The 24138-nt window shown below is 35.1% G+C and overlaps 1 protein-coding gene across 1 annotated transcript in view; it reads left to right on the top strand.

Moving 5' to 3' along the window:
- LOC134842190 (receptor-type tyrosine-protein phosphatase N2-like) overlaps positions 1–17751 on the top strand; it is a gene marked incomplete in the record, with an annotated part of 64463 nt that extends 46712 nt beyond the window's left edge. The window contains 7 exon segments of the mRNA XM_063858411.1: positions 1500–1684; positions 2759–2813; positions 3637–3858; positions 7659–7883; positions 8303–8472; positions 13868–14060; positions 17331–17751. Of these exon segments, the coding sequence (XP_063714481.1) occupies positions 1500–1684; positions 2759–2813; positions 3637–3858; positions 7659–7883; positions 8303–8472; positions 13868–14060; positions 17331–17426 (1146 nt within the window).
- Positions 17752–24138: the final 6387 nt, after the last annotated feature.

Genomic DNA, 24138 nt, shown 5'->3' with positions numbered 1-24138 from the left:
GTGACTTAGTTTTAAAAGGTTTATCTTTTCTTCAAATTTCGTAAAACCTTGTTTTAAAAATAATTTTTGTACTGAATCATTTTAATTTGGAACTTAGATTTTAACTTTTAGTTGTCAGCGGATTCAAAAAAAACCTATTGACCCAGTTTTCTCAAATCGGACTTGTTTTATCAAAAAAATTTATCCTAAAAGAATTTTCAAATTGAAAAAGTTTTATGATGGCGATCATTTTATCTCTGAAGCTCTAAAAATACGCTTTGATAAGCAAAGGTATTTCAATCCGGTTGTAGACTTGTTTTCCCGTAAACAACTTTGTCCACAGGACTCAGTGGACTCCTGATGGTACCTTGGTTCATAGTGAATTCATATTTTGTAGTGTCTCTTGTACATTTGCTCACCAGTCTCTTGCACACTTAGCCTGGTGGTAACGAATATGCCTGGGGCGGCAAAGGTCCTGGGTTCGAATATGACCAAGACCAGATTTTTCAAACGGTAAATATTCCGGTTCAAAAAAATGTCGGTCTATTTTTTGTCAGCTTATGTTTTGTCGGCATAGTTGCCACATTTAAGAACCGTTTATTTCAGCTGTAAAATTTGCGGAATCGAAATTTGCTTTTCACATAAGTTATAATTTTACCTGCTCGATTTGTTAAAATTTCACTTTTTTCATTTTTTTGTCTTTTTTATCGGCCAAATAGTTTTCGGCTTCATTAATATCGACTTTGTGACCTCTTAGTGCGTCGTTACCGAAAAAAGTTTTATGCGCTTTTTTGTGATCTGAGGAGCTTGAATTTTTTGGCATGAAGTGTTTTCTGCTCAGGTTTTTTCGGCTTTGTTACCGCTTGGTTATTGTAAAATCAAGTCTGATTCACCCAGCTGGCGAAGAGGTAAAGCAGCTGCTTGAGACGGCAAAGGCCAGCGGTTCGAATCCGGCCTGACATTTTTTGCAAACTAGAGTTATTGTGCTTTTTCGGACTATCGTCCGTCTGTTTTTGGTCGGCTTAGTTCCCGTAGCTCTATGGTTCAGCTTTGTTCCAAGTTGCTGTAACCCCCAGGCTTCAGTCGACAAATCCCGGGAGTTCGATTCCAGTTGAGACCTGTTTTTCTTGCACATAGAAAAAATTGTCTATGCTTATTTTTGTCTTTCCGGATATTTTGGGCTTTTGTTCATTTTTTATTGACAAAAACGATTTTTTTATATATTTTTTTTCTTTTTCAGTTTGATTTTAATCATAGTCATTCATATGTGTATCGCAAGCGGTGCGAAGCTCAGCTCAGCATCTGTTGAACTGTATTCCGCGGCAACTCAAAAGTTTTTTGTTTTAAGTGACTTAAATTCGAAATTTCGTAAGTGAATCGATTTATCCGAACAAGTAAATCTTTTATTTTCAGTTCCTTGTTTATCGATACTCTGCCTGTCTGTCGGCTATATTTTGTTGTTCTGAAGGAAGTCTAATTTCGGATTTTTTCGCATCTAAACTAATGGTTCGTTTTTGCAGGAACTGTGCCGTGAACACAAAGCAGTGAGCAAGAAGAACTCGAGTGAAGCGAACAAGGGAGGAACTGTGACTCAGCAACCGGGAGGGGAGGAGGGCATGGGACAGCCTCTGGTGAAGACATCCTCCAAGGACAGAGGAGAGAGTGTCTCAAGTGAATTGTCCGACAGGGCCAGTGTCAGTTCATGGTCAGTATTTATTCACTCCAAAAAATCACGACACATTACCTTTTCACAAGAGATAGTTAACTGGTATGAATCATTCCTCATAGTTTAAACGTTGTCTTGTTTCTTTCACTTCAATTTGTTAAATGACTGTTTTTATTTTTTTCATGTTCGAATTCTTGATATAGGCCGAAAAATATTCGTAGCAATAATGTGACCTGACCGCTATGGACGATTTTGGACTGCTTTAGCGCTTGTCTCATCTTTTCGGATTTTGTACTGGGATTTTCTTTGATTCTTGCATCTCCTTGGTCTTCCTTAATAATATCTGAATGAAGAAATTGACCAAACCTGTGACCAAAATTTTATTCTATTCCTGTTGCTAAAAAATGTCAGAATGTCGTTTGTAGGCTTGTTTAATTCAATATTCATAGAATTTTCCGTAAAGCAGTCTGCAATAGATAAGCAATTATCTTAAAGCTTATGTTGGTTTAGTAGAAATTTTTTCCGCAGATATTTGCAGATAGTGCACCAAATGTTCTGAATTTTAAGAAGAATACTCGCGAAATAATTAGCGCTTACTTCATTTATATCGTTACTATGAAATGAGTTTATCATCAATTTTGTCACTAGATTAGACTAAAATTTAATTCAGGATACGTCATATTTCCTTGACTGTGGAAACACAAGGCGTGTTTCACTGTTTTAAAATGAAGCTCGCCGTTGATGGGCAAGAATAATTCGTAGAAACTTCCTTGATTGGTTTTGATATCGTATTTTAAAATGCTGCGCAGGGAGTGCGTAGCAGATTGCAGTGCCTGTTACATCGAATGTATCAACATGTAAGTTTGATATCAACATGTATCAACTATTTTGATTTAATTAACTAGGATCTGTTAAATTTCGACAGTAATTTAAAAATTTGGTATTTTGTTTTTGATGATAATAGTTTGATTTGTTGATTTATTTTTTGATTTGAATCGCATTTGTACGTGTAGATGGGATGGCTCTTGGGGAAAAAGGAAAATGGAATGTGAATGAAACCAACTAACAATTATTTTTTTGTATATTGGTTTTAAGTTCTGGCTCTTGTTGTAGGAACGAGGAACCCTGTGGTGGAAACCTGGACATAACTACTGGACACATCGTATTGGTAAGTTGTAGTTCGCTAATCAATGTTTGTACCTTGTTTTGAGATTGTTTTGAAAGTTTATTAAGAATAAAGAACGTAGTGAGTACTCTTAAATAGGTCTTGCTGATTTTTTTTTATATACGAAAATTTGTTCACGCTCAACAAATTTGATTTTTCGCGGTTTGACTTCGCAATTTTGATTTTTCGCCTTGTGATTTCTTTTTAAGTTCAGTTCATTTCCTTGTTGAAAGGAAGGCAAACTCCACTATCGAACAGCAAAAGAGTAAAGGTCACGAAAAACGTGATCGTTTTCTAATTTCGAAAATGGAAAATAATTATCAGATATCCCAGTGAAATAAAATTTTTCGTATTGATCCAGCTTTCTCAAATTGGGTTAATTTTAACATAAAAGTGTCCATCATAAATTTTTCTACAAATTCAAAGAGCTTTAAGACCATCTATTTTTTTCTTTGAAATTCAAAAGCTGAACATTTTGAAAAAAAAACAAGTAGTTTTTTTTCTGTTTTCTTGCGTTCATTACTCTTTTCCAACTGTCAGTTGGCTATGTTGTTATTGATTATATATTTCTTGTTCATGGGCTCATGAATCATGAAATCTTTGTCAAGGAATCATTTGATTTCAACACAGGGGCACAATTTTCAAGTTTGCAAAAATTAAGTAAATCAATAAAACCTACAGAAGTTGCAATAATATTTTGAAATCCTAATTGAATAGCTACTCCTTGCCGTTATTTGTTCTAGAATTCGATAAGAGTTTTACCATTTTTTTGGCACAGGTTTCTACACAATTTAAGAATGTTTTGCAACTCGCGGTCTTTTCCCAGGCATATATGGAGTCACACCTGCACGACAAGAGTCAGCTGGACGCGGAGTGGGAGGCACTGTGTGCTTACGAGCCGGAGGAGGTTTCCTTTGCGAAGGCCACTTGTATGGCCAACCAGGACAAGAACAGATTCCCCACCGCCCTACCATTCGACCGCAACTGCATCACCCTAAATCCAAATGCAGCACTGGCTTACGGAGACTACATCAACGCATCTGCCATTGTAAGTTTTATACTTAACTTGTAAGTGAATGTCTTAATAGTATCCAAAATCCACATGAAATAAACCTTATCCACTCATTTGGGATGCTAAAAGAATAAACACAGAATCGAAGCTGCACTTTGCAAACACAAGCTAGAAAATATCAGAATTAGTTCTAAACAGTTAGTGAAAAAGGGGAAAAAGTGTGTAAAATATGCCTTGCAGATATAAATTTTGCTGTGCTGGAATTGAACAGCCGTCCTGTAGGTTCTGAGTAGCACGTCTTCGCATCTGTGCCACAGTTGTTTGACAATTGGCAGAAGCTAGGCACATATAGAGCAGAGAAACAGACGCTATTAAATTTCCAATGCTTATGTAACTAAAGTTCCATAAGAGCTTTTCGTGCGCGACCTGGGGAGGAAAAAAGGTGGATTCGTAATATAACACTATGCTCGCTAGCTTGCTTTTGTAAATAGGATACATTCCTTTTTGCTAGGTGCCTTAGTTTTCTGTGGTACCTAGTAGCGAATGACCTATAAATGACTACTTCAATGGCTAGAATATCTGAATTTTGGCTTTTACACTAACCAGCAGCCAGTGTATTAGTACGAACGTTCTTTTCGAACCTAACTCGCAAATAAAAATTCCTGGAAAGTGTTTACTTATTTGAGGGCAAGTTTGCTATAATCACGTTCTAGCATTGGAAATTTCATGGCATCTGTTCTCTGCTTTATTTGTGGATGGTGTTTGATGTATTAAGCGTGCGTGAGCCTCATAATCTCTAGGTCGCTGATCGAATCCGAAACAGCCGAATTTTAACTAATTCGATGCTCGTTTTCACTTTTTCCTATTGCTTTTTATAGAGCTGTTTTTTGTCGTGTTCCCTCTAGTGTTTGCGAAGAAAAGCTTCGCCTCTGAATGACCTCTTATCTTTTACTTCTCTATCCCATGCCATTATAACACTCTCCTTAATTGCGCAACAGCCATGGTAGCCCAGAAGAAAGTTTAGCGTGCAATATAAAATATCCCATTTGAGGAATCGAAGCAAATAATATACCCCAATTAGCAATAAAAGTTCGCCGATTTTTGTAATTATCAAAGCAAAAAAGGTGACCCTCTAAGCTCATTTGTCATTATGGTTGAAGCAAATGTCTCTTGGTCAAAAAATCAAACAACGGAAACTACCCTTTATCGAGGGGTGAGGGAACCCTCTCTTGGTCAAAAAATCAAACAACGAAAAGTAACCTTTATCGAGGGGTGAGGGAACCCTCTCGTTAAAGGGTAGATTTCGTTGTTTGATCTTTTGAGCAAGAGACAAATACAAATTTAGTATCGCATTTAAATATCGCAAATTTCGTCGAAAACAAGAGTAAACGCGGACTCGACATTTGAGACAGAAACAAAACTTAAAGTAGGAGTCATTCTTAAGTTCATACAAGTTTACCATGGTTATCTTCGGTATTTTGAGACCTAAATCTGAAAGTATGCGATAGAAACTTAGGCATAAATGAAAGAAATATCCTTTATTTTCAGCTTTCAGTAAGGAAAAAAAGTCTTTTAAGGTAGCCTGTTCGAAATCAATCGGAGTTTTAGGTTAATCAGTGCTTAAATGAACCAGTTGTAAGTGGACTCTTTTTGTTTTTGAGGTTAATGTTAACGCATATGAAGCTGAAAACCTCCAGTTTTTGCTATTTACTGTGCACATTTGTTAAAAAATTGATGCAGAGATCTCGAAAGTTTCGTCACAAATCTGACGTTTTTTGGGCGCGAAGAGCATATAATTTTTCCATGTCCACGAGAATAATGCATCTCTCCTTTTCATCTTTCCCACTCATAAAAAAGCGGTCATTCGATAAAATAACGCTTAGTTTTTTTGCACGGTTTTCGTTAGCGCTGCACGCGAGGCCTAAACGGTGAATTATCGAAAACGGTGAATTACAGGATCGACTTTAGTTTGAGCGGTTTCTGTCAGTTAGCCAAATCATTGCCTTGCTTCTACTCAACCGTGGCTAATTTCGTAGATGATTGAAAAAACAATTTCGGCGCAAGTTATAAATGTCATGGGAAATTTATGAGAACGCCATTTCGTAGTAGAAGTGGGATCACTGTTTTAAGTGAATTACTGTGCATCCAAGATAAGTAAACGTGTTGCCTCGTTGAATTTCGCCGAAGATAAAATCTGTAATTTTGAAATTGCTGCGATTGTAATGATATGAGTACGTTGTGTTTCATCAGAAGTTACTCAATTATGACTCTTTAAACACTTACTGAAAACTCTCATATGAAGTGAGCCAGCTGAATTGAGACTCTAGTTAAGCGTCAAGCCTCGGTATTCATGTCATGTTTTTTATCATGTTTTTGTCATGTAATATTTCATTCGATGTGGTCTTTTATAGTATGTGCTTTTGTATGTCCATGGAGATAAACTGGCATAGTATATTTTAGAATAAGATACTATCGTATAGGTTGCTTTTCTGTCACAACGACCCGTTACATCGAAGACCACGATCAAATTTATGTATATCGAACAAAATTTTGAGTAGCGCAAAGTAGATTATCAGATTAAATGTAGTAGACTATACGATTTTTAACGTAAGTAGACCATCAGATTTAATTGTATTGGGTTTTTATTAATTACCTAATAGAATTACTTAATAAAAGGCACTTTCTTAGGTGGTGTTAGTTTCTGTCTATTGGGAAAAAAAGTTTCTGGCTGAAATACAATTTAGTACAATTCAATATAATTTGCTAAAAGGAAGGCAACTTAAGGTGTTAAACATTGAAAACACAAACGTTGCAACGAAACGTGATTGATTTTGTCTCAATTTTGGATTTTGTTTGGCATGTTTCCCACTGGAAAAAAAACCCTATGATCCATTTTTGTTCCGAACATTGAAGATTGGGAGGATGTTTGTATTCGGGTGTGTTTCCGTAGAATTTAAGGTACGCCTAAAATTTATCGGAATGGGTCCAATAATAGGTTATATTAAAGCCCTTTCAGTCGTGACTCGAACGACATGAAAAAAAATTCGAGAAAAATTGGTTTAAAACTTTTGATTTTTAATCCAGGTTCGAACGAGCAGTCTTACTATAGGAGGAAAAGCTTATACATGCCTTAATTAAGCCGTGAAAACCTAGTTATACTTGAGCGCCATTTTGGGAATAAATAACTTCAAAAAATCAAAAAATTTCTGCAGTAATTTTTTAAAAGTTTTTGCATGTTTTTAAGAGTAATGAACGTAGTGAGTACTCAAAATTTAGGTCTTCGTGATTTTTGCGGCTTTTTTGAGGAGAAAGTCTTCAAATTTGTTCACGCTCAGTTTTTTTTTTCGTCATTTGACGTTGCATTTCCATTGTTAAAAGGAATTGTTCAAACTCCACTATCGAACAGCAGCAAAGTAAAAGGCTCGAAAAACGTGATCGTTTTCTAATTTCAAAAATCGAATTTAATTATCATTTTACCCAGCAAAATAAAAATTTTACCTATTGTTCAAGTTTTCTCAAATTGGGTTATTTCATCAACAAAATGGTCCAACATTAAATTGTTAGTGAAATTCAAAGAGCTTAATGGGCATACATTTTTCCTGAAAATTAGCAAGTTCATAGGGATTTAAGGTGGCGTCTTTTTGTTTAAACTTGAATTCTGTGAATTCATAGACACTTTTCCAACTGTCTCTTTTGCTATGAGTTTTGCCTGTTTTGCTATGTTTAGCCTGTTTTACAATTGAAGCGTTTGTAATAGGCTTCAATTTTATCTAAAACTGGTTGTACGGATAAAGTTTGTTTTTCATGCACAACTGAGTAATTTTTTTGTTTTACAGAGGGACACGCATCCGGAGAGGGCAGCCTACATTTTGGCTCAAGCGCCCCTGGAAAACACGGTAGCAGACTTCTGGCAGATGGTGTGGGAGCAGAGGTGCACTGTCACTGTCCTCTTCGCTGGCCCCTTTCACCCTCTCTCAGGGGGAGGTGGGGGTGCGGTGACCTCAGACGGACTGCCCCAGTTCTGGCCCGCGGAGGGCAACGCGATCTATCATAATTTCGAGGTCAGTCAGTCATTCTTATTGTTCCTACTGTTATTTTTTTAAATTATGAGTCTGAGCGGCTAAGCCCCTTGAAGCAAGGGTTTGTGTCGGGTCATAAATGTGTAATCAGTAACAGATTTAGGGGGAGTTGGCTGCCCCCCTGACCTCTTACAGGATCCCTCCATTTTCTACAAGTTAACAACATACCTAAAATTTCCTTAAGACGAACTTGGCGTCAATATATTCTAATTTTGAGGGAGCACGCGCCGAAAAATTAACGGAGCTTCTGTTGGAGGCAAGAAAGTTCTCAACAACGTTCATTTTGGCACCTTTCCCAGAAATTTGTTTTCGGCGAAGAACTTTCTGGTAAAACAGGGACGTAATAGAGCTTTGGGAGATGTCGTAAAAGCAATTAATTTGACCTAAAAATTACATTTCAGGTACATTTGGTGAGTGAGCACGTATGGTGTGAGGAGTACCTTGTGCGAAGTGTGTATCTGAAGAACCGGTTGACCAGCCAGACCAGGACAGTGACTTTGTTCCACTATCTGGCATGGATGCCACAAAAGTGTCCAGACACCGGACCCAGACCACTTCTCGAATTCAGACGGTGAGCAGACCTAATACTAGTTCCTTTTCAAATCGGTTCAGGAAATAAGTTCGCAAAAATTGGTTCATTTTTTACTACGTCATTAAATAAATAGTCGTCGTATATAGGTTCGTCCATACGTGGTTTCTTCAAAAGCAAAAAAAAACTTATTTAAGAGTTGAAGCGACCATACAATTTGGAGTTTGGATGTAATTCATGAGAGCTGGGAATCAGTGAAAATAATTATAATGAACCCTTTCATGGAAACTACGATTTCTTTTGGGTTCATTAAATAAAAAAGAACGAAGAATAAAACTATCGAAGACAAGTTTACAGTCAGAAATGTGTTATATTTTTGAAAGCAAAAATGAGCTATGAAAACTGTATAGTGAGTCGGTTAACAAACAGCCTCTTAGAAGGATTTCAGAAAATCTGACAAATGGCAAGTTAATGACGAATGGAAAGGTATAGTTGAGGACAATACAGATTGTCGAAGAGTGCAGATTTTGCATTTGTCTATAAATGGCCTGCTTGAGAGTTGAAAAGTAGTTACAAATTTCAATTCACTTATCTTAACTTCTGTATTATCATCGTTTTTGACCTGGTTGAAGACTGATTTATGAGAAACGAATTTGTGTCCGACTGCTACTAGTTTTGAAATTATAAAGGATGTCAACTGAAAGTCTACGCAGCTGGACTGAAAGGAAAGATCTTTGTGTTGTCAAAAGAAAAATCATAAGAATGATTTTTTTCAAAAGAAAATATGACAGCATTACCAGTACTTTTTATGATAATAAAATATTAACAGTACATGAACTGTATATTTATGATCTACTCAAGTTCTGTTTGAGATCTGCTCATAATAGAAATCCAAATCAATATCTTAATTCGTTGTTTACACTGAAAAACTTTGCATACAATACTAGAAAATCGAGTTCTATTACCTTTTGTCCTCCTTTTTGCAAGAATAGAACTAAATTACAGTCATTAACATACAGAGGTTCAAGACTCTTAAATATTTTGGGTGAGAATAGCTTGTTGCCGAAGAACTTCGGCCTTATGGAAAGAAATGATGAAATTCTATTTGTTCATAAGTTTAGAGATAACTATATTCTTGGTAATTATGAATTAGTACAAAATGTGTTTAAATAATTTCGCGTTTCTGTTTAATGCTAAATATTCAACCCTTGAATTGGGTGCTATCAGAAACCCTTTTTAGCTTCGGATTCTAATGCGAAAATATGAGCATCTAAAACTTGCTAGTTTTCGAGATATCGACATTTTTATGAAAATTTTGATTTTCTCATGTACTTAGACAGATTTGAGAGAGAAAATTTTTTTTTCTCATTACGTCTGTCACTGGATGCTGTCAGAACCTCATATGAGGCTCTGAATACTGGCTGAAAAGATGATGAGCTTCTAAGACTTTAGAAATTTCGAGATACCAGGGTTTTTTGAAGAACATAACAAAGGCACAATTGCAAGACCATAACACAAAAGGTAACACTTAAATTTAGGCTCTTCTAATTTTATTTACATATACTTGTCTTCAGTTCACTTATACTGGTCTTCAGTTCTTGTTTGTTATTATACTCAGGGTAGACACACCCAGTGGTCATATCTTTGACCTTTGTCTATCCTCTTCAGATGATTAATTGATGCTTTGTAGATTTTGTTCGCATGTTTGATTGTTAAATGTTTTTGTATGCATCATATCTGAAGAAATAAATTCTTTCTTTCTTTCTTTCTTTCTTTCTTTGTCAGTTGATCAGACTCAGAACGTGCATAAAGGCAACAGTGACGTTACTCGCCTCAGTTTCATCAGAATGAATCGTCCTGCAAGTGGCAGCATAGCAAGGTCATGTGATTTCTGTGGAACCATGTCGATAAAGGTAATTAGCTGATTTACCTTTAGCTGATTTACGAGATAACTGCATCACTTTAAGGGAGTATCTGAGCAAATGAAGTTGCTTCAAATGGAATTTAAAGCTAAAATTATGAAGTCCCACAATATTGCTGCGCTAACAGAAAACACCAGCATATCGAACAAACCCGTGATGAACCTTGGCAACATGGGTCGTGATAGGCTAGAGAGCACAAGCAGTATCAAAAGATTCAAAATCTGGGCTCTGAAGATGTATCACCACCCATTAGTAGATCAGATTAAAAACCACGCAGAATGAAACTCAAGATCGGAACGAAAGAATCGATTAGTAATTTCTCGGGTGCATAGCGAAATTCCGCCGGAGACGTGTTTACATAGGAAGGACTTCAAATGAGTGTACCAATGAAGGTACAAAGGACTGGTCTTCAGTTAATGGAGCTGAAATTATCAGTTTGGGAGTAGTGACAAGGTCAGGCTGCTCAACAAGAAGCTTCCATTTAGTATTTGATCAAGTCTAACGGTGTAATTGAAAAGGAAGATTTCTGGCCTGATAATACACGGACGTTTCTTCCTTAACCAAGAAGATATAGATTGGTTGAAAAGGCTAAAAATGACTAGACAGAAAATGATTGACAACGCAGATCCGTTCACTGTGCCTTTTACAATTGCCAGATCTATAAGACGAAAAACTGCTGAAGTTGCAGCCATAACAAGTTTTTTTTATCCCGTTTTCGTTTTAAGTGTGGAACCATGGCTATGCTCATACTGAGGTGAAAATGTAGCAATAATTGTCTGGATTTGAATTTCATCAATCCAAAAATGTCACAAACTACAACTCAGTCGGAGGACTCATTTTTACATACAAGAGTCCATTGAATGTCACCCTTAAAAATCATGAATCATGAAAGCTTTAAAGCCTACTGCCTTAGTTTTGTGAATTGTCATAAGTTGGTTTACAAACAGACTTCTTTCAGCCAGTGCCGCTTTTTTGATATTTTCTGAATGAAGAATTTTTGACCTAGTTTCATGCAATCTGCCCTCATTGTTATTGGTGATTTCAATTAATCACAAAGTGTCAAGCTCCTAAAAATCTGTTCTGAACTTAGATTATCGTGGCCGAATAGTGCACCGACTCACCACTCCGGTTATGTACTAGATTTAATTGTTATCAATACTCAGAGTTAACAGAAAAAGTTGATATGGAAGGTTTTGTTTTTCCTGATCACAGGTTACTCAAGTTTAATTCGAGTTTATCCTTCACAAACTCCTTAAGGCCTAAAGAAAATCTGGTAAAGGTTCCTTGAAAGAAATGTTATGTTATGTTGACCCAAATCTCAACTTCAATATGCACATCAGAGATGTCCAAATACTGATTGAGCACTTAATCTTTGTTATAGAAAACACGATAAACCAGCTTGTACTATTAGAACAGCGAAACTGAGCGTTTGGCTTTTTTTTCTGTCAAGATCTACAGGCGTTCACTCGAACAAAAAAAAATCCGTCTGAAGTCCACGAAGCTTTAGACACCAGTTGAAGAATCCAAAAACCATCTTGAAAAGAAAAAATTTTGCCTCGGAACAAAAATTTCTGGAAACAAGAAATCATGTCGAATATCCATAACCACATGGTGATCCTGGTTATTTAGTTTATTTTTTTTAAAATAACAAAATCAGCAAAATAAGACAATCAATTTCAACAGAAACCAAAATTTTGGAACTCAAGTGCCCGGTCAAATCATGAACATGCTCAATAATTTCAGAGAAGTAACAATGTGAAGAAACAACTAACCTTGTCAAACAGTACGTGTGTACTGGTTCCTTAAATCGCTCAACAAATCAAATCTTTGCGAGAAGTTTGGAACGACTATCTTTTACCACTGAAAAAAAAGTTTCAAAATGGTTATTTCCCCAAAAGCTTCAAAAAGCCATAATAAAACCGACCCTGAAGAAACCAACAGTTGATAGAACTCCTGAAAAATAAGAGACTTATTGCTAAGACAAGAATTTGTAGTGAAGTTTATCAAAGAGCTGCAGCCAAGCAATTAAAAGCTTATCTCGTAAAAAACGATTTGATGAACGAAATTTAACCTGCTTACTGAACATTGCATTGTACTGAAACATGTCTTAGAAGTTTCAGTGAAGTTTAAAATTAGCCGGGTGCAACTAAATTTGTTATAGCTCTAAGTGTTGATCTCTGCTGCGTTTGAAACCATTTGCAATTGAAAGAAATTGTTAATGCTAAGTAAACCGAAGCTAAGTTTTAAGTCCTTCAAGGTTATTTTCTGGGTGCATGTTCACGATGTTCATGACGACAATCGGTGACATTCTTAAACTATCTTAAATTTTCAAGCAGGCTTACGCGCATTACGCACTGATGTTTTTGTCTAATGATAAGAACACTGAGCCAGATATTTGTAGAGAAATGATAAAATTGAAGATGAACATTAAGTTGAAGATGAAAGACAAAACCAAAATTCTGATAATGAAACGTAAACAACTCAATTACATGTTGAATAATATTGCAAATAGAATAAAGTCATTTTGCCAGTTTGTTTCTCAAAATATTTAGGGGTTAAATTCCGCAGTTTTTTTTCCTGGAAAATTTTGTAACCTGATCTCCTGATCTTGCTTCAACCAGCTGCGTAAACTCTACTATATTTTTAAATATTTCTCAGTTCTACAGGACTCATAGTTCTACCAGACTTCGCCATTGCAATATCTTGCTAACCGGCACTTCCAAATGAAACGATGCAAAACTTCAACGTGTTCAGAATTCGGCTTGTCGATTGGTCTTCGGTCTCATGGAAAAGACTACATGAATTGTCTACATTGTCTGCATTTTCAACACAAAATTGTTTTCAGAGCGCTGATTTTCGTACAGAACATTTTATATACCTTTCTTAAACATGCGTATCTGTGTAACATGATTAAGTTACCTAAAAGAAATAACCAACGCTGATTTTCATCAGCTGGGAAATTGATTCCAAGTTTCCCCTCACCTCCTTTGAAAAACCATGAAAATCCTCGGAGTAAAATGGAAGAATGACTTTCCAAGTTTTCTTGGAATTATTGTTAAAGCCAGACGTTTTTATACAAGACATAAAGGCTTTTTTAAATCAGAAAATCCTTTAATCTGAGGTCTAAATTAGAGATCTTTGCTTCATCAAGAACATTTTTTTTTCACTGAATAGATCTATAATTTAGCATAACTGTATAGAGTCAGCCAGATTAAAGCAAATTTGAATGAAAGACAAATTTTGAGGCAGCTTTTCTTTTTTTAACGTGTTGTTTCGGATTTTAACTTGACCCGGCCGAGGATTGTAGTATATGAGAGATGGCTGGATTTTAAATTGAACTGGTTGAAGGTCGCATATAAAAAAGTGACAATAACCATCATTCGTCTTTTTGCCCGGTTGAGGGCTGAACAGTGAAAAGATAATGGATTAAGTAATACCTCAGGGCTGAGTCGCAAAAGAGGGTGATAAACCAGAAGATCATCATCATCATCATCATGTTTTGTGTTGTGTTGTAGGAAGGTGAGCAAGGCGTACAAGGGCAAAAACAGTCCCATCATAGTTATGTGTGGCAGCGGGTGTGACCAGAGTGCGTGCTATGTGCTGATTGACTTGGTGTTGAACAAGATCTACAGGGGCGCCAAGGAGATCGACATCTCGGCCACTCTCGAACACCTGAGAGACCAGCGATGTGGAGCTGTCGCCAATAAGGTCAGTGCGCTTCCAGGCAACGCCAGAATTTGGGTTCCAATGGAACGAGATCTTCATTTTTTGATATTTTATATTTTGATATTCAAACAAATAAGAAATATAGAAATTGAGAGAATTAGGTGAAAATCGCAAGATCTTGTTTAGTATCCCCCAAAAGGAAATCCTACAGAAGGTACAAAATTTACGTATGCTTAGTCGTTGAATTGGTCCTGTTTTGGAGTGGATACTTTTTAAGCAGAGACGAAGCGGAGCTTCACACCTCTTGCGATACAAAATTGAATGCCTAAGTTCAAAAGAATCAGTCTCGTGCAAAAGGTGGAAAAGTAATTAAAATGAATTCTGTTGAGGAAATCTGCTCCTTAAAATCAAGAAAGTTTTTATTCAATTCTTATAAAACTCAATTACCTTAAAAGAAATAATTAAAAAATTAAAGTTTTGGTCAAAAAATTCGGATCCAATAATTTAACGCAAAAATTCTTGGAACCAAACAAACTGCCTGTCCTCGGGATTATTGGGGAGTATCAAAAGGCATTATCAGTTGCTTGCTATAAATTAAGATCAAAATGAAAAAACAAATGGAAAAATGAAGTTTCAAAAGACTAAAAAGTTTTCAAACCATTGTCACAAAGGATTTTGTAGAAAGTATTAAAAAAACGTATGAGGTAAGCCGATGCGTCAATCTTTACACAAGTGGAGTGTATTGTGATTGTACTAGGCTACTTTTTAAATCCTAAGTTGCAAATATTAAAGCTACTTTGGTGGCATTTTCAGCAGGAGACATTTAATTATTAATAAGTTAACACAGATAATGTGTTTTTAATTCATAAAATGAATTTTAGAAAGCTATTTGGTTCATACAATAGTATAATCATTTAAAAAATCAGAAATATTTCAACTCAAGGTAATTCGTGAATTTTTTCAAATGCTTAATTAATACACAATCTAACTATACTACATTTAAATGCTAGTGACAGCTATCTCCCATGTTTAAGCATAATAATTTTGCATGTTTAACGAAAGAATTTTTTTCATGTTTAAGCTATATCATATATTGCAATGCTTAAGAAAGTTTTTCATTTAGTTTTCGGCAAGGTCGTTAATTTTTCAGTAATTAAGTCTGTCTGTCTGTATACCTGCTTTTTTAAATTAATTTGATTATGTCTGTCTACCCGTCTCCTAATTTTTTTTAAAAATTTCTTCTGTCAAGTCTATTCTCTATTATATATTTAAAAGCTTTTTCAACGTATTTTTTTGCATCTTTAGCAAACGAATTTTTTCACGTTTAAGCTACATCGTATATTGCAATGGTTAAGGTTTTTTCAATTTTCCTGTTTAAATTCAGTTTTTATTTCATCAAGTTTGTAATTAGCAACCCAATAATTGGATGTTGTCAGAGTTTTCCCGGCTTTTGCGATTCTGGCCTCCATATATGAATAACCAAATCCTTATAGTTTTCGAGATATGACGTTTTTTTATGATTTTTTCAAAAAAAATTTCAAAAACTTAGATTTTAAAAACTCCAATACGTTGAAGATCTGTCCTGTTGATGGACTTTGTGAGGGTACTCTCAGGGTTTGCGAATCTTTCTTCTAAGTATGGCTGCTCAAATCCTTGTAGTTTTTGAGATATGATATATGACGTTTTTTCCGGATTTGAAAAAAAAATTCAGAAAACTTAGATATAAAAAAATTCACAAAGTTTGATATTCCCATCTCGGTGGTGAGGCTCTGTCAGGTTACTCTCAGGAGTTGCAATTTTTGCCTCTAAATATGACTGCTCAAATCCTTGTAGTTTTCGAGATATGACGTTTTTTATGATTTTCTCCGAAATTTTCCAAAAAAAAATTAGATGTTAAAAACTTCCAAAAATTTGAAAAGCTCAATCCTGTTATTGGAATCTGCGAGGGTACTTTCATGGTGTTGCAAATCTTGCCTCTGAATATGTCTGCTCAAAATCTTGTAGATCTCGAGATATGACGGTTTTTAGGATTTTCTCAAAATTTTTCAGAGAACTTGGGTATAAATTTTTTTTATAAAACTTGAAAATACCATCTCTCTAGTTGGTTTTATAGCTTCCAATTTATTTCATGAAAAGTTATTTTGGTTGACTTTCGTTCATTACATTCCAAATTATTACATGCAAAACTAATGCATTTTGAAGCTCACTTTTGCCGCTTGTCTTTGGATTCTAGAAGCTTCCGTGGCAAAATTGTGTAGGGTTTATTTTGCAAAACTTATCCGTTTTTACATGTTTTTTCTTTTTTGACCCTTTAAAGTGACTTCATTTTTTTGCTTGTGCTTGCGAAGCACAGCTTCGCCTCTGTGTATCAAATATAGAGTTATTATGAAATGGTAAGAGAGCTGGATCGCAACAAAAATATTACAATAAAAAAGAAGCTTATGAAAAAAAAAAATCAAATTTATTTTATATAATTTGAGCCAGAAACACTTTCACTGTTGAATCTCGTGCGTCTTTCGCCAAATACCTTCGTAGAATAACAGTCAGTCCAGTCTAAATTGGAAACTAAACAAACTTTCTGGCAATTTATTAATTTCAAATTCTTATACATTACAACAATACGCTGTGCCTTCACGTTTCATCGCTTTAAAATGAAATTGGTCAGACCTTATTATAGCCCAAATTGTCTCAAAACTTATTAAACACGTTCTTAGAACAAAAAAAAACCATGCATGCAAAAAACTGAAAATTTAATGGCAAAAAGTCGCCTTGAAAATTTTTTTCTAACTAAGTCTTAGCGTGCATAAATTAGCGATTATTCTGATATAAATTGGGACGAAATCCATAAAGTCTGCAAAAACCAAGTTATATGTGGAAGTTTTCAGCTGTAGACTCAGAATTTCAGCTGTTAATAGTGCAACTTTGATAGAGCTGGAGATCCTTAAATTGGAGATCTAATGAGCAAAATCATTTACGGGAATAAAACCTGATTGCAATAGGACCTGATTGCTATACCCTTGCTTATCGCAAGGGTTTTAAGTTACTGTGGTGGCGATATAATTAACAAGATCCGCATCGAGTGACAAAAATTTAATTTTGAAGCAACGTCAAATGATTCACGATGTTGAATATTGCAGTGTATATGAATGATGTGTCAAGAAATGTTGTTACCATGTTGAAAATGAAGGTTTAAAAGGCTGTTTTACCTTTTTGAAATTTACTCGTAAATCTGTTCAAAAGAAGATTGATCGTGCAGAATGCGTTTTGTGACCAAATTGCTTGATCGAAATCATAAAATTTCTTTTGTTGCAGGACCAGTTCGAGTTCTGTCTCAGTACTGTTGCCGAGGAAGTCAACAGCATCCTCAAATCTATCGAACCCAATAACACCTCGAACCACAATAACTGAACCAACAGCAGGCAAAAGAATCAGCAAGCGCTCCAAACAAATAAGATCAGAGAAACGAACGGAAAAAAACAATCCACTATCACAACAATCAAGTAACAGCGGGCTACATTTGAATTTGAAGTGAAGTAATGATCCTAGGCGAATACAATCATCCTTTATATAGATATCTTAATAGGCATTTTTCGAAATAAAGAAACGCAATCGAAATAATTACAACCGAAAAATGTCCGTTGAACTTGCATGTTCAATATTAAAAATCACTCAATTAAGTTCAATTTAATCAGATCGAATCAAGAATTTGATCAAAATAAATGTTGCAAATTTGCTTTTTTTTCCGCAAGACTGCAATAGGTGATTTTTAAAGTTTTATTTCCATTTGCAAATTTCACCGTTTAGGAAACTGATCATTGAGTAGATTCAGGTCAATAATTTCAGATTATACGACACCCAGATAAATTAAAAAGGGCCGTAAAATGGATGCAACTCAGCCAAATGAGCTGAAAAAGATTTCGTAACCTGAGGACGCTTATCTTCTGAAGAGTTGAATCTTCTCCCGACAAAACTGTCAAATAGTTTTACGAATTCCATTTTCATGAAAAAACTAATGAGCAAAACAATTTTAGCCTATATCTGGAAAACATTTTGTCGATGAGAGCCAGGCTTATGTTCAAGTGCTACTGAGTAGAGTAAATTAACACAAGCCAGAATGCCAACATGGTGTTATATGAGTAATTTTTTTCAGGCAGCTGGCAGAAAATAGTGTTCAGTTTGGTGAACACTTATGCTGCATCGTATTGGCAGTTTAGTAGCATGTGTTCTCCGCTTAGCCAGTGGCTAGTGCTTCTGTTATCTTAACGTCATTAGCATAGCTTTGTAAAGCATTCGGTTTGGATGCTCGAGGCTTGTGGTCCGATTACCGTTGAGGGCATTTACTTTTCAATATTAAGTTTACAACTCCCAATTGAATTAAAAATAGTCTTTTCATCCAATATTTACACTAGCCACCGTAATTTGCAAACTACTGTTCTTTTTTTCCAAGCCAATTTGCAAATATCGGTGCTATTTTGATGGAACTTTTACGGCTTTTTGATATCGAGGCAAACTGTGCACTGGATAGGCGCACAATTTTGAGTCTGTATGTTCCTGGATTCCAGAGGCAGGTCTTTAAACATGTTAAGATTTTGTCGGAACGATCAAAGGAAATGAAAGAACAAAGGGAGCGTCCTTGTTGCGGAATGCACAGTTTGGCCTCGTATTGTTAATACCCCTTTTCATAAATTTTTTTCCGTCTGATACACCTTTAATTTACTGTTTTTCGTATATTGAGTTACACCTGCTCACTTTGCCCGTTGAGTGTAAAGATAATGTCACTGATTAGAACGACAAAAGTTTAGTTCAATTCTGGCCAGGAGCCAATTCTTTTTACTGGAATTTTGCATAGTCAAATTACTTAAATTTGTCATTTTTTTTATCGGTTTAAATAGTTCCGGATTATATTATATTGATTTAGTTGACTCATTTATTAATTTTTCCCTGATTTTGTTTTGGATTTCTGTGTTTTTCATACTGATTGTGCTGCTCGGTTTTAAGAAGCTGAAAGTAAATACTTCAAATTTTAAATCTTTTTTGAGGTTTAGTTTTTGAAGTTTCATGTGCAGGTGGTGCAATCAGTATCATATATCATCAGGGAAATAAAATACAGCCAAAGAGAAAATAACACACCAAGACCAAGACTGAACGAGCTCCAGCGCCGAAATATTTTGGCACAGAAAAATTTACTTTACAAGAACAAACTATTTGATCTCAAACGATGTATGCAGCTCAAACGATGTATTTGATCTCAAACTATGACTATGCTATTACCTCAGGGGACATTGAACAACCGATATTAATAAGCATTTAACAATTTAACATTCTGTGAACTTACTTATCTACGGGAAAAGAAGTCTAGAACCCGGTTGCGAAACCGTTGCTTATCGCAAGGGTAACTAAGACAGTATTTGGTAGCAATGCGATGTTTGTATTGAAAATAAAGCTTGGGTTGTTAAATCACTCACCTTTAACCTCCGGTTACTGCTACAAATGCCTGACAATTAGTTCGAAATTGAAATGCTTTGATGAATGAAATCAGCGCTGAATCTTCGTTTCCACTTCTTTTGCAAAAAAAATAATGACTTTGCTAATACCCATAATTATCGTACATTCCTACTCCTTTAATTGTTAATGAGTGTTTGATGTTTTGACTGTTTCTTAAACTTGTTGAATTTTGTCGAAAGCTACAGTACCATGCATGAGATTTTGGGTTCATTCCCAAGAACGAGTTGTGGGAAGCTGATTTGCTTATGCGTCTACCAAATTTTTCTGACACCAAAAGTTATGACCCTCGGAAAGGTCAATTTTATTTTTTTTGACTGTTTTTTGAAAGTTTTTTTCAAGAACTGCTCTCCGATTTCTGAGATTTTGGGTTCAATCGAATTTACAGGTTGCGAGAATCTATTCTGCATAAACGGCTACTCCCTATTTTTCCACACAAAAAGCTGATTCCCGAAAAGTCAAATTTTTGATTTGTTGACCGTTTTTTGGACTTTTTTCGCTATTTATTCGATAAATCTAATATCGTAGGATTTATAGAAAGGACAGATTGTTGAAAGCTTACCTTTATATTTGGCTATGCCAAGTTTGTTTACGAAAAAAATAATGACCTTAAAAACAAGTCTAAAGTTTTTGTTAACTTTTTGACTTTACGCGATGAGTACTGTGCTAATTCGCAGGTTGTGTTCATTCGAGAATCCCGGTCTTGGGAACCGTCTCTGCTTATGCAGCCACAACTTGATTTTTGCAGAAAAAGTATGAAAATTGAAAGTCTTTCGACCGTTTCTTAGAACTTTTGACCGTTTTTTAGATATTTTAAAATTTACACTATCAAATCTGAGATGAAAAGTTAAATTGAAAGAAAAAGTTGCTAATTGTGGACTTAGTTGCCATATCATAGAATTTTATATGAAAATTAAATTTCGCTATTTCACAGCCTTTTATATACCCTCAAAACTGAGGATAATTTTCTCTGACTGGTAAGCGTATTCATTGTTCGAGACTCCTTAGATTTCCCATTTACACGTGATTACGATTGCGATTAACAATCGTGATCAAAGTGGAATACATACTTTTTTGGGTTAACAACTTGTTCAACACAATTACGTTATCTTGGTTCATAGTAAATTCAAACTTCTATGCGTTCCTGGCCAACTTGCTGCGCGTATTGTAATGGAATGTTGCAGTGTGTGATTTTTTCTGACTGGTAAGTTCTGACTGGTAAGTCTTAATGTGTACTTTTACCTTCCTTGACTTGGCATTTCCTTTGTTTTTTTTTTGTTTTGCAAAAAAATTTTGGACCCAAATTGTTTTGGACTATTTTTTTATCGGCCTAAGACAATTTTAACACTCCGCTCCGCACTTTTCAATTAATTTGGTTGTATATTTATCAATCGGTTTAGTTTTCTTTTTATTTGTTTTTGATTTTTTTTAAATTTCCTAAAAACAAACCCTCTCAAATCTAAGTTTTTGTTTTCAATGAATAAAACGGTTTTAAAAAGCTCCCTGCATAAGCGGCTACGGCAAAATTTTTTGAACACCCAAAATGTATGGCCCTCAGAATAGTCAATTGTTTGATGTTTTGACCGTTTCTTAAACTTGAATATTCTCGAAAACTACCCTACCATATCTGCGATTTTGGGTTCAATTCAAAGAACGGGTTATGAGAAGCTTATTTGCTCATGCGACTGCTACCAAATTTTCTGACACCAAAAGTTATGGCACTCGGAAAAGTCAATTTTTCATTTTTTGAGCGTTTTTGACTTTTCCCGAGAATTATCCCCTAAGGTGAGATTTTGGGTTCAATTGAAGTTACAAGTTGCGTAAATCCCTTCTGCATAAGCGTTTACTACCTATGTTTTCAATCAAAAATTCTCGGAAAAGCCAAATTTTTGATTTTTTGAGTTTTTTGGGCTTTTCATGCTAACTACTCGGTAAATCTGATATCATTGGTTAAATCGAAAGGACAGATTATTGAAAGCCTACTTTTATGTATGGCAATGCCGTGTTTGTTTAGGGAAAAAAAGACCTTGAAACAAGTCAAAATTTTGAAACTTTGACAATGTTTTGGAAACTTGACATTACGCGATAAGTACTGTGCTAATTCGCAGGTTGTGTTAAATCGAGAAACCCGGTTTTCGGAATCTCCTTTGCTTCTGCGGCCACAACTTGTTTTTTGCAGAAAAGATTATGAGTTTTGGAAAGTTTTTTGACCGCTTCATAGAACTTTTGACCGTTTTTTAGAAATTGTTTGAATTTTTAAAATTGTTTTTTTTTAGTAGAGAAGCGATTAAGGTTTTGAGCAGTCCGATTTTTGTAATCAAATTTTTCATGCCGTATCAGTACAGCAAATTCACTCAATATCAAACACGTACATCCAGCTTGAACTGGGTCTAGTTGTTTTTTATCGAGACGTACGAAAAGTTTGTTTCACCTGATTTTTTTTTTTTAATTTTTTTTTCGAAACTTTGTGTCGTATAGCAAGTGGTGCGAATCTCCGCTTCGCCAAAATTTATAAACTTAGATAGCGATAGTGTTTTGTTTGATTAATTCCAGCCAGATTTAGTTTGCTTTTCAAAATGATTCCAGGTCAAAAATTTGAGCTTTTGAGCTTAATAGCTGGTGAAAGTTTGCGATCTCTTAATCAAATCAGAAAATTGAAACAAATAGAGTTAAGTTAAACTCTAATTGAATGTTTGATTTATGCACCGTAGTTTGCGTCATCAAAAACCTATGAAACTGATATCGGTAAAATGCGAGTTTTACGGATATTAGTTTTAGTTAAATATAACCAGTCAAACTTTTAAACCCGATATCCAAAACGGTTCACTGGTATCCGGTTGCACCAGTTTAACAGCGGTAAATCAATTTTGATTAATGCTACGGAAAGTTATGCGCACGATTTATTTTTTAAAAATTTGAAAATAACACCAAACTCATGAACGGACGGAACTGAAATGATCTGACTTGACTTTGAGTGGACTTGATTTTTATTCATGGAAATATTTTTGAGCAAAAAATTTTAGAACCTAACATAGGTTAATTTTGGTTGATTGAAGTCCAAAATTAACCTAAGCAAAGTTTGAACAAATCGTACACTCGAAGCTCAGGAACGGACGGAATTTCAATGACCTGTCATGATTTTGATTAAACGATTTGCTCGAACTTTGCTTTAGTTCAATCAACCAAAATTACCTGTTTAGTTTTAAATTTTTTACATGAAAAGAAGTAAATCCGCTCTCCATACTTTTACCTCCCATATTTGCAAAAAGAAAGCTATGTTACTCTCTTGCAAATAGAGGGTCGATTTCATTCACAATTTGTAGTTGAAACGAAATTTAACACTTCATTTCAGAAAATTGACATCGAATGACGAAAACTTTTTTTGCTTTCAAATTTAAATATTATATTTGGTAACCATGATGGTTATATGAGCAAGTGAGTCGCAGCATACAAGAGCCAAGACAGATACAATCCCAAAACGATTTTTTTGCTGAAAAAAAAACTGAAAACAATTGAAAGTTATTCATATTCCAAAAACAATCGAAATCTCGGACATTATTTTTGATTAGTTCAACAAAAAGACGGCTAAAAAATTGCTTCAACGAAGCAAAAAAATCTCAAACAATTAACAGCCATTTTTTTTTGAAAAGTTGAAGTCGAAAAAAATAGCCGATTTTCATCGACAAAGAAAACAGAAATTCCGATCACAAAAATTATCAGAAAAGTCAGTTGAACGAAAAGTCAAACAGGAAAACGCAACGAAAAAAGTATTGAAATACACACAAATGAGTGCCCTTGCAAAACAGTCAAATTTATTTTTTGTAAAATATACAAGTTCTTTTCCGATTTGAGAGCAACTCAAGCTTGCTTCTTGCCAATACATCAAATAAATCGGGTACCTCAAAAAAAAAATAGGCTAGGAAAACAAAATCTGAACAAAACAACTGTTGTCCAACTCTCATGAACCCAATTATCTGCAAACGACACAAAACAAATTGACTAGTCCGTCAAAACATTATCAGAAGCTATTTAGGACAAAAAGGCTTCAAAGCGAACAAAATGATAAAATATTAAGTCAGGGTTTGTATTTTTAGAAATTACAGAGTAACCAACTTGAAACTACAATGAAAATTTTTTACAGCACATTAATTATCTAAATCCGAGATCTGGCAACTCAGCTGACAAAATAAAAAAAAAACAAACGCATGTGCGACAATATAATTTTCTAAAAAATGCATATTTCATACATAATGAAAAAAAACAAGGCCGTTGTGGCGCGAAACCCTGACCTTGCAACCGCGTTACCTTTAGACTAAGTTGAGAAGAGCCAGGCAGCTGTTCAGTTCAACACAGAGGCGAAGCGCAGTTTCGCGCACTTGCGATACAACTAGAATAGGATTAAAACTGCAACAGACAAGAAATATCAAAGAGGACTTCGAACGTTGTGACCGTTGAAGAAAAAACTAAATAGACTAAATAAATTTAAACAAAGAAATCCAATAGGGTCAAAATTGATCATTCGAAAACTTGAACTTGGGTTCAAAGTCTTATCGAACTCAAAAACAACATCGGAAATTTGTGGCAAATAACCTAAGCTTAGGTAAATAAGCGGACAACA

Source organism: Symsagittifera roscoffensis, chromosome 3 (genome assembly GCF_963678635.1).
Source record: "Symsagittifera roscoffensis chromosome 3, txSymRosc1.1, whole genome shotgun sequence".
Taxonomy (NCBI): Eukaryota; Metazoa; Xenacoelomorpha; order Acoela; family Convolutidae; genus Symsagittifera; species Symsagittifera roscoffensis.
This window is presented reverse-complemented; position numbering and strand designations above follow the sequence as displayed.